Below are 10,775 nucleotides of genomic sequence, written 5' to 3'. Positions count from 1 at the left end.
AATCTCACTAACGGGTGGAATAAATGTCTAAGCTTTGAGAATCCATGGTTCAAAGATCGATTTTTCGTTTTAGTATTTTCAAAATGGCGTCTTAATGGCAAATTTTGTGTGAAAACATTCATTAATTTTTTCACAAAAATTTTGCCATTAAGACGCCATTTTGAAAATACTAAAACGAAAAATCGATCTTTGAACCATGGATTCTTAAAGTTTAGACACTTATTCCACCCGTTAGTGAGATTCCAGGTTAATTACAGACTCGAAAAGCTTTGGAAAATGGTTCACAAAAAAAAATAGGCACGAAAAATCACGTTTTTTTTGTTTAAACTGCATTTTGGGATAATAAATAAATTTTTTGAGGAATTTCATTGGCACCGTCGGAAAGAGGAGATCTTAAGCAATAAAAATATATGTATCTCAATTTTTTCTAGTGTCGAATAGTCTTAGTTATTGGCCGTTGAAAAGCAGTGTCCCGGTAGTGGCGTTTTGGCCGTTTAAGGGTTAAACTCAATTGACGCATTTCTCCCTAAAATGAACAGTAAACATTCGCCATTTTGAATCTGAAATGTTGAATCTGCCATTCTGAATTTTTTAACTCTGATATCGCATTCGTTATCAGCGATTTTAAAAAACCTGAGTATGATTTTTCAATTCAATTGATGTACTTTTTTATAAAATCAAGAGCACACGATTGCCACTTTGAATCCACCATTTTGAATTTTGAATTGCTGATATCGGACTCGTTATTAGCGAACCTAAAACCCCCCGAGTATGGTTTTTCAATTTAATGAAATCATTCTTTATAAAATCAAGAGTACAGGGCCGCCATAAATTTAAGTCGTGGCTTCAAAGTTAGTCTTAGAATACCATTTTGTTTTCATTTAATATACATGATTTTAGTTGAAAATTTATCTTGTTGGTTGAAAATGGACGTTTTAGCCTAAAAGTTCGGAAATTATATCGAAAATTCATCGGTTTTGAACCAAAAATTTGGTGTTAAAAATTAATTTTCTCTATAAAAATTTAATGGTTTAATTTTTGGTTAAAAACATATCGTTCGTATTTTTAAATTTGTAAAATGCACTTTGGAACTTACACAATAAGGATTTGCTGCGAAGGGCTCTGTCCCATCGTATGAAAATGATTGCCCTACATATACTATGTATATTAGGGTGGTCTAAGAACTTTTTTTCTGGAGAAAGAAAATACGTAATTTTTCTTTTTCGAAATTTTAATATTAACACGCGCCAGCGGGTACTTCACAATTCAATTTAGTTAACATGGGGAAATTTTGAATTTTCGAAAAATTGAACTCATGTTCCAGGGTTTCATCGAAAAGTACCAAACTTTCAAAGACTTGAAGAGGAGTATATACGAAATGAAAAAATAGGAAAAACTTTTATTTCCAACACACCCTTACTCTCTCCACGACGCCCAAAATATTATGCGAAAATTAAAAAATACATTTTTACGTATTGTTGTTACTTTTTTGCAATTTCCTGCATCCTTTTTATACAGATAATTACTATTGAGTAATTTTAATATTTCCAATGGCTTTTTAAACAATTTTTTATTTTTTAGAGAAATATTAATTATTTAAACAATTATTAATTTCCGAAAAATATATAAAATAATCTATTTTCTAAATGAAATGTAATTGTTTCTTATTGTTTAGAGTAGTATATTCTTCCTAAAACATCATTTTATTATTTAAACAATTATTTATTCTATATTTTTAAAATTTCTAAAAATTGAGACAGGGATATTAACTTTCTTTTTAAAATAGTATCCTATGCTACGTTTTGTTGAATAATAATATAATTTTGATACATTTCTTTTAATGTTCAATACTTTTATATTTGTTTAAACAATCTTTATTTGCTTAAGCATTTTTTTTCGAATAAAAAAATGAAATAATATAAACACATGCAATTATGTTTCTGCCTGTATAGTGTGTAGAAAGAATAAATTAGCACTTTTTAATTGTTCAAAAAAATAATAATTTGTTTAAATAATTAATTTTCCAAAAATACTTCTAAAATCGTAATAAATAGAATATTTTTTATTTTATTTTATTTTTCTAGTTAATTAAAATGTCTTCCATTCTAAAAATTAAATGTATGTGTGTTTTTTAATTATTCTAAAGTGTTAGTATTAAAAACTAAAATTTTCTGAAATTAAATTGAAGTTTAAAGAAATATATAAAGTGAAAATTATGTGGATTTTTTAATGAAAATAATTGTTTAAGGCTTTTTATTTTGGGAATTGATTGATTGGTTATTATTGCCTGATTAACTTGTTTACAATATTAAATTACGTGAAGATTAAATTTTAATTTTTCTTACTCAAAATTTGATCAGAATCGGGCGCTATAATCTCAAATTTGTTATGGTAACCTTTAACTCAAATGGTAATTTTTCTTTAACGTAAATTAATGTATATCAACTATATAAGGTTTTTGTCACTCATTTCGTTGAATTTTCACTTTTTTTATCTCTTCAATCAACTTGATTACACATCATACATATTTTATTTGTTATCAAACATAGATCTGAATGTAAATAAACTATTTTTAAATTTTTGGATATTTAAAGATGCGGTTAAATGATTTTCGGATAACTCACCTATCGCTAAACTGATTTTTCGGTAAACTCAATCTTCGCAAAATTAGGCGTTCTGAAATAGAAACTTTCAGTAAAATGGACTTTCTGACAAATAAATCTTCGCTTAAACTATTTTCGAATAATTCGACATTTGTTGAAATAATTTTCGGTATCCTAATATTCGCTATTTTAATTTTCGGTCACTCAAACCATCAAAAAATGACCGGCTAACTATGATTTTTTTAAACAAAAACAAACGGATTAATGGGCGATATCCATGAAAAAAAAAATGGATCTCCCTAATGTGTATAATATTTCAAATATCAAAACAAATGGATCTTCAACATTTTAAGGATATTCTGCAATTAGAAAATATGGAACCTTTTTATCAAATTTGTAGATATTTGTTAAGAATAGAAATATAAGATTGAATATTATTTAATTGATTAAATGTTTTTTATTATTCTTTTGGAAAAATTTATGATGAAAATAATGACGACATTATTCTTATTTTTTTAGTAGAATTAGTAAAGGAACTTTATTTTTCAAAAATTTTTTAAAATTATAAGAAGAATAAGCAAATACCAACAATTTATCAGTTTTTTCGAAACAAGTGCCTTTTATATTTTACCAGGTATACGTTATTTTATGGTTTATTTATACTGTAGTTCAAAAAAAGTCTTTTAACTCTCGTTGACTAATTGTATTTTATCTTATACTTCTTGAAAATAAACATTATTAAAAAAGATATTGATTTCAAATAAAACCAGTTAAATTTATCCCAAAAAAGACAAATATTTAGCAAAATACCTGAATCCTCAACAAATAAAAAATTAATGTTGAACAGTTGTAATTTAAACCTAACAGAATGACATTTTTTCAAAAGAGACAAATTTTCCACGAAACAGTTCAATTTTTTACACCAAATTATAAATTTTAAACGAAATAGATGCAAATTTGAAAGCTCATTCTTAAAGCGAACATTAACTACAAAAAAAAAATTGTGCAAAAATTCTGCACAAAAAGGCTCAAATAAGAATTATGTTCCTTAAAAATTGTTTTAAAAAACGTAAGGAAATTAAATAATTAACAAACAGAGATATTAAGCCATAGACCCTGTGTTATCCCAAATTATAATGATAGGGGAGATCTAATCTTGACTAGAAAAAATTGAAATAAACATTTATTTTTTAAATCTATTTGTTTATTTGCTTTTGAGTGTATATAAATATTTAATTCAAAATTTACAAATTTAAATTAGACCAAAATCCAAATTAAGAATCTCATTTAACGTCCAATAATCAAATTGATGCAAAATCCTGTGAAAAACAAGAATCCAACGACCAAATTTGGACCACAACGAATAAACGGAAACCAAAAATCCTATTGCAATCTGAAAAAAAAAACAAAAAAAGAAAATAAAATTTTCGGACAAAAATAAGAAAGAGGAAAGAAAAATGAGAAGGCAGCCAACAACATCCCCTTGCTTCTCTTTTTATTTCTTTCGTCTTTTTTATTTTTATTATCATCAAATTACAATAAAATAAAAATAAAAAACATAAATAAATAAATTTGCATTACTAACGTTTCGGTACTCGTACAGTTCCCTTTTCAAGGGTTAAATATTTATCTTTCAAAGTAAAAAGTTATTACAATGTTTTCCAGAAATCTCAAAAAATTTATTTTATTTTATTGAACCCTTTCAAGTTTCGTGAAAAGCTTCGAATTTTTTTTTTAAAAACATAAAAAATTCACCTTTTGATTGTCTTGAAATCTTTGTCACTTTTATCTTAAAGTTTGCTTTTCAAGATAAGAAAGAACAATTAGGCTTTAAATTTCTAGGAGGATTTGTGCATATACTTTTTAACTTGTCAATAGAGTCCAAGGTTTATTAACTGATGCTTTTGATTTTATCATATTGCTCTGATTCATATAATTTTTTTTTCTCTACTTTTCTTAGTTTGCAAACACAGGAAAATTCCATAATTGCATAGATGTCTCATGAATGTAAACTGTAAAATTAAGTAAGGAAATATTTATTGGCATTGTTATATAGATAGTGGTCAATATATATACCAAATGTCAGTAACGTTTACGGATTCTCTCAATCGAAAATGAAGATCCTTATTCAAATTTTACTTCTTTTACTCGCGGTTATTCTCAATTGTGGTGGTAAGTTTACCCAACAAAACATAAAATTTGTAAAAAATTCGAAACATGTTGTGGAAACCTTTTAAATTAAAATACTGAGGCCTAATAATATTTTTATTTGTGTGTTGTATCAAATTCTACATTTTGCGTCTCTCAAACTTGAAAAAAGTAATCTTTTAATTTCATTATTTAAAAGTTTTTAATTTCTCAATTAAGAATATTTGGAAGTGTCACCTGCTCAAATAATTTAAATTTGAACCATTCGTGAAGCCTTATGGATGATATAATTTATTACCTTAGGATATAATTATTTATTTGATTTCAAACACTTCAAGTATGAAATAGCTCAGTTAATATCATATCGAAATACAAATTTTTTAGTAATTAATTATTAATATTAAAAATTTGATGCTTTTACTTCTTTTATTTATAAATAGAAAAAAGTTTTCTTAAATTAAAGAAACTTTCTTTAAATGAAAAAAATTCTAGTATTGATATACGGTCAACGAAATATTTGTTTGGTTGAAAAAAATTTTTTGGTTACTTTTTTCATTCAATTTAAAGAAATAATTTTTTCATTTAAAAGGAAAATTTATTTATATTCAAGAAATATTCCGTTCCTTCAAACCGAATATTTTTTCAAATTAAAGATATATTTTATGACTTCAAATAAAAAATTTCTTCAAATCAAAGAATTATAAGTTTTTATTTTACGTTTACATTTTTTAAAATGAAATAACTGTTTTTGTTGGAAAAAGAGAACGTGTTCCGAAAGACGCGGCAACATAAAATAATCAAAGTAATTAAGTGGATTAAGAAAATCTTTCTTTGATTTAAAGAAATAATTTGCTTATTTCAAATTACAGACTCTTAAAGAAATTATTTTTTTTATTTTTCTTGTAACTTTTTGAATCAGAAGAATTTTGTTTTAAATCAAACAAATCATTTAAACAAATAATCTCTTGATATTAAGAAAACTACGTGACGTCATTTATTAAAATTAAATAAATTTTCTTTTAATATGAAAACATTTTCATGTTGAATCAAAAGAGGCTATTCAAAAGAATGTTTTTTTTTTAATTTAATAAAAACTTTTCTCTGGGTGTAAGATATCTTAATTCTGAATCAATTAAAAATTTTTCTACTTCACAAATTGTTTTTGACCAAATCTATTTTAATTCGGATAAGGTTCTATATTTGAAGTCGCAGAATATCTCATGGGAAATATTTTTTCCTAAAAATATAATCGATAAATATTTACTCGTAAACTACACTAGATAACGGAAAAAACAAGAAAAATTTGCATTAAACTGTTTTAAACGTGCACACATTTTTAAAATCAATTTTTCTATTTTTTCTTGTTTTTAAAAAGGTTGAAAATTTAATTTTAGGAAAAAAAAATCTTCTGGCTATAACCAATATGTAGCCAGCATGAAAATTACCAGGAATATTTCTTATTTAGGTGAAGAAAAGCTTACAAATAATGTAAGGGTTTTTTTTTTTTTAGAAAATTGACCTTTAATTTAATTTTAAAAAACCGTGGCTATTTTGTTGGCTTGAAACCATTTTGAAATTTTCTGGCAGATTAAGAAAAAAAGCTCTATTAGAATGAGGAAAAAGCTATCAATATCTTATTAGGCCTAAGTGAAAATGGAGATACGATAACTTCTTTACAAAAATTTCATTGTAAACAACAAATCCCGTCCTCAAGAGAATCTACGGCTTCTAGTGTAACAACCCCATCTAATTTAAAATAGATTTGATTTTTTCTTTAATTGAAATTTAGTTTTTCAACTAAAATATTTGTTACATAATTTTTTATTAAAAATATATCTTTTTAGATAAAAATGAAACTATTTACTTTAAAATTTATGTGCTTCGCCCAAAATTCCTGTTTTTTTTTTTGTAAAAAATTCAACTCCTTGGTTGAAAATTTATATACTTTTTAAAACTTAATTTCTTGTATCGGGTCGAATATTAATAATTTTCATTGAAAATTCATATCGCTGATTAAAAATGGACACTTCCCGAAAATAAGTTTAAATTTTCCAAACATTGTGTTTTCGAGGTATTTCAGGAAATCATTATATTGAAGGAAACCCGAGATATTTGAAAATTCAGAGAATTCAATCAAAGTAGATAATTGGAGGAATAAAGAAAATTCAAGGACTTGAAGGAATTTAGGGAACTTATAGAATTTGAGAGATTTAAGATAAATTTCAAGAATCTTAAAACCAATTATAATAACAGAAATAATTCGAAAAAAATCCAAATAAATTCAAAGTGAATTAAAATAATTCGAAACGATATACGAAACCGAAGAGTCGTTTTAGACAAAAACTCTGTAAAAGATTCTTTCAACATGAAAGTAATAAATGTTTATTAAAAGCACTAAAAAAAGAAAGAAAATGAATTTGACTTTTCTGAGAATCAATAAATTGGAAACATATGGTTCTGGAACGCAATATATCATTTGATAGAACAAATTTGATTTAGGTAATATAATCAAGTGTTTCAACATAAATGTGCACACAGCTTGTCAAAGTTTAAGGAAAAACAGAGTTTTGCTCTTACAACATTATCTTTGCCTATGCTTTCAATTTAAGGAAAGATCTTCAATTAAGAATAATTAAATTCAAACTTAAAGTTCCTTTAACAAAAAATTATCTCAAAAAGTATTTTGTAAAAATTGAACCATATCCATTAAAAAAATACTTAAAATTAAAACTATTTAAATTATACGATTTCAAATTCAGATTCTTTCAAAAATGAATATTAAAGTATTCATGGCAAAGGAAAAAGAATGTAGCGTTTGCCCATTGCAGTTTCCAAAATTGAATAATTTGCAGCGAATTTTTGAGCATACAAATGCTATTTCACGGCTTAGAACAGGACAAATATTTATTTTTAGATGAATGATTTAACAATTGTAGAAATTTAAGTTGAAGAATCTCATGTAGAAAATGCTCGAAAATTCATAAAGTAGCAATATTTAAAATTGTTTTGATTTTAAAAATTGTAGATAGAAAAGCTAAAAATAAAATAAAAAGATTCAATGTTAATAATTAATTATTATCAAATTTTAATTTCTATTATCAATTTTAATTAGGATTGCTGTACTTAAATTTTCATTTGTAAAATTAATTTTAAATGAAAAAATGTTTTCTTAGATTCCATTATATTATTTAAATTATTTATTAAATAGTTGTATTGAATTTAAAAGAAACATTTTGTTGAAAAACATTACAATTAACAAGCAAACATATAAAAATTGTGACCTCAACTTTTGGTAAATTATTAACTATAAATTAAAAATTACAAATATATATTTCCGTGTAAAAATCTAAGTCGGGGGCTGGCCAGTCTACGGCTGAAATCCCGGCTGTAAGCCAGAAGCTGGCCGGGGAGCACGAATTGAAGTCGGGCTGTGGTCGGGGTTTCTGATCGGACCTCGGCCAATATCGTCACGCTGTGCTGGGCAACGTCCAGCCATGCAGCATGGCCGTGATATGATGGCTGCCCGTCTTTGGCCTGGCCAGGATCAATCGGTGCTGTACTAGATTTAAATAATTCGGGTTTAAGTTTTATGAAGAGCATATTTCACTGAATTTGAGGCTCGATTTTATTCTTTTTTACAGCTTGAATTGGAGCATATTATTATATAATCCTACCCCAGTGGGCACAAAGTTTAGCGACGTCTTTACGACATCCTTACGACATCTTTACGACAACTTTACTATATCCTATGTCCATGTCGTTAAGTCGTCTTTACGATATCGTAAATATTCCCGATAATCTGACGATGTCTTTACGATATTACGATATCGTAAATATGTCGTAACGATGTCGAACGATGTCGTAAATATGTTGTCAAATTTTGTGCCCACAGGGTCCATTTTCAAAACCATTATCTTTTAATATTTCCTCTGAATTAGAATTATCAGAAGTAGACTCACCTGAATTAAGTCTTCTTATTTTCTTATTGTTCAGTCTCCCTTTTTGCACGAGCCTTGTTTGGCTGCCGTACTGTTTCTTTTTACCCATAATACATGAGCAAAATTCTAAACAATGTAAAAATTATTCCCAAAAGCCAAAAAAGAATGCAGAATCTCTCAATTTTTAACAAAAATTTAAAGGTTACGTTGCCATCATTGGATTATTGACATTCGTTGCTCAGCATTATCATAGCATGTTCGCTTGTTTGAGGTACCATACCAGTAATTGCCGGTAAATATAGAAAAATCATATTTGTTGAATTTCTTACTTTATTAATTTGTAGTTCTCTAAAGTGACTGACATTAAAAATATAATAAAAAATATAGTTAATTGAAAGTGATGAAGAGTAAACGATATTAGTTAACAAGAGTCTCGAAAGTCTCGAAATGGGGAGATTTTCAGCGGGATTTTCAAAACACTATAATCTAAATTTCGGACATACAACATACAACATACATTAACATCACAAAGAAAGTCGACGATCCTTTAAAGTACACCAAAATCCATGTTCAATTGAGTTGCAACGAATTTGAGCTACACAGATTCATTATAAGAATTTAGGGGAAAAGCATTATTGAAAGATTGTTTTTTCTCATTCAGAACAAAAATATTGACAATATTAATTTTTTTGTTACAAACTTTTTTTTTAGGTCATACTTTTTGTTTTTGTTAACAATTATTTTGTTTGTCTCGAAATTAAATAATGCCATGTTTGATTAAGTCATTATCCTTTTAATTGTCTAAGTTCAAACTTTATCTTTTTGATAGACAATTAATCCTCTTGTTTGAAAATTCATATTTTGAGATAGAAAATTAATATTTTATTAATATTTAATATAAATTAATTTATTTTTGGTGACGCGAACCAAAAATAAGAAATTGTTATGTTGTAAACTGTTATATATACTAACTCGCATGGCCCGTTGCCTTTTTTGTTATTAATATTACTAGCAATAAATGATTGATCTATTAAGGAGGATAGTAATAAAAAAAACTGATAATCATATTTTATTGAATCAGAAAAAAGTAATAAAATTGGATAACTCGGTTTCAATGTTTTCATTTCTGTGCTTTGTTTTCCGATCTCATTCCACCATTGCACAATCGATAATATATTCCTCTCTCTCTCTCTCTCTCTCTCTATCTTTCTCTCTCTAAAGACTGCGACAACATTCGGAGTGAATCCGGGTGAATACGAGCTAGCGGGATGGGCAGCTGAGGCTCTCCCGGAGTGCGAGGCGGCACTCGAACCCGCAAGCCGACGGAGTGGGTCCTAAACCTTCGCTTTAGCCCCCACGACTATCGTCCCACTTAACATTGCGTTTCTGTTAAATTGATTAAAATTTTATTAAAATGTTTACAAGTTCTTGAACATCATACCTTCTGATACATTTTCTTATTTAATTGTATACTTTTAAAGGATTTATTACACAGATAAATTTAAGAATATATGAAAACTACTTTGCCATATTAAATTATCTTTCTGAGGAACAGACCAATTTATTTTCTTTATTTGCTCTCAAATAAAAGCAATTTATAGTATTAATGCTAATCACGACAAAATTGTAAAAATATGAAAATTTTAAATCGATCTCGATATATTTACGAGGTGCTCGTTTTAACGATATGAAGTAAGACGAGATATTGTCCTCGAAAAAAGAGAAACAGCCTTGAATTCAGTTATTTCTCGATCGTCATGGTTGACGTACATCACGAGCAGGGGCAAAGAGAAAAAAATTGCACTTGCTCCATTGGAGTCGGAAAGCTTGTATCTGTAGAGCACTTGTAACTTAGTAGCTCGTTTGTTAGGAGTTTGAGAGTATTAGATATTTCGTGAAGACATTCTTTTATGAAATTATCTATTAACGCAAAAGGAAAGTTTAATAGTAAGGTGAATTTTATTGGGTATAAATTTTATTTTCTGTATTTCATGTAACTTAATTGAATGCACCTATCGACTTAACCTTTTATTAAACCTTTCTTTTTGATAAACATAGGATGGAATTCAACATTCAAGTAACTACC

General features: G+C 27.0%; 1 protein-coding gene across 3 annotated transcripts in view; it reads right to left on the bottom strand.

Moving 5' to 3' along the window:
- Positions 1–8,923, bottom strand: part of LOC117172985 — a 26,047-nt gene extending 17,124 nt beyond the window's left edge. The window contains exons 1-3 of one of the 3 annotated variants that reach the window (XM_033361325.1): positions 8,711–8,923; positions 8,074–8,305; positions 3,958–3,996 (exon numbers count right to left, since the gene is read on the bottom strand). In XM_033361325.1, the coding sequence (XP_033217216.1) occupies positions 3,987–3,996; positions 8,074–8,305; positions 8,711–8,798 (330 nt within the window). In that variant the 5' untranslated portion in view covers positions 8,799–8,923 and the 3' untranslated portion in view covers positions 3,958–3,986. Of the gene's footprint in view, positions 1–3,957; positions 3,997–8,056; positions 8,311–8,710 lie in introns of those variants that run through there. The other 2 variants (XR_004467091.1, XR_004467092.1) reach the window with 2 other exon arrangements.
- Between the last annotated feature and the right edge of the window lie 1,852 nt (positions 8,924–10,775).

Source organism: Belonocnema kinseyi, chromosome 1 (genome assembly GCF_010883055.1).
Source record: "Belonocnema kinseyi isolate 2016_QV_RU_SX_M_011 chromosome 1, B_treatae_v1, whole genome shotgun sequence".
Lineage (NCBI taxonomy): Eukaryota > Metazoa > Arthropoda > Insecta > Hymenoptera > Cynipidae > Belonocnema > Belonocnema kinseyi.
This window is presented reverse-complemented; position numbering and strand designations above follow the sequence as displayed.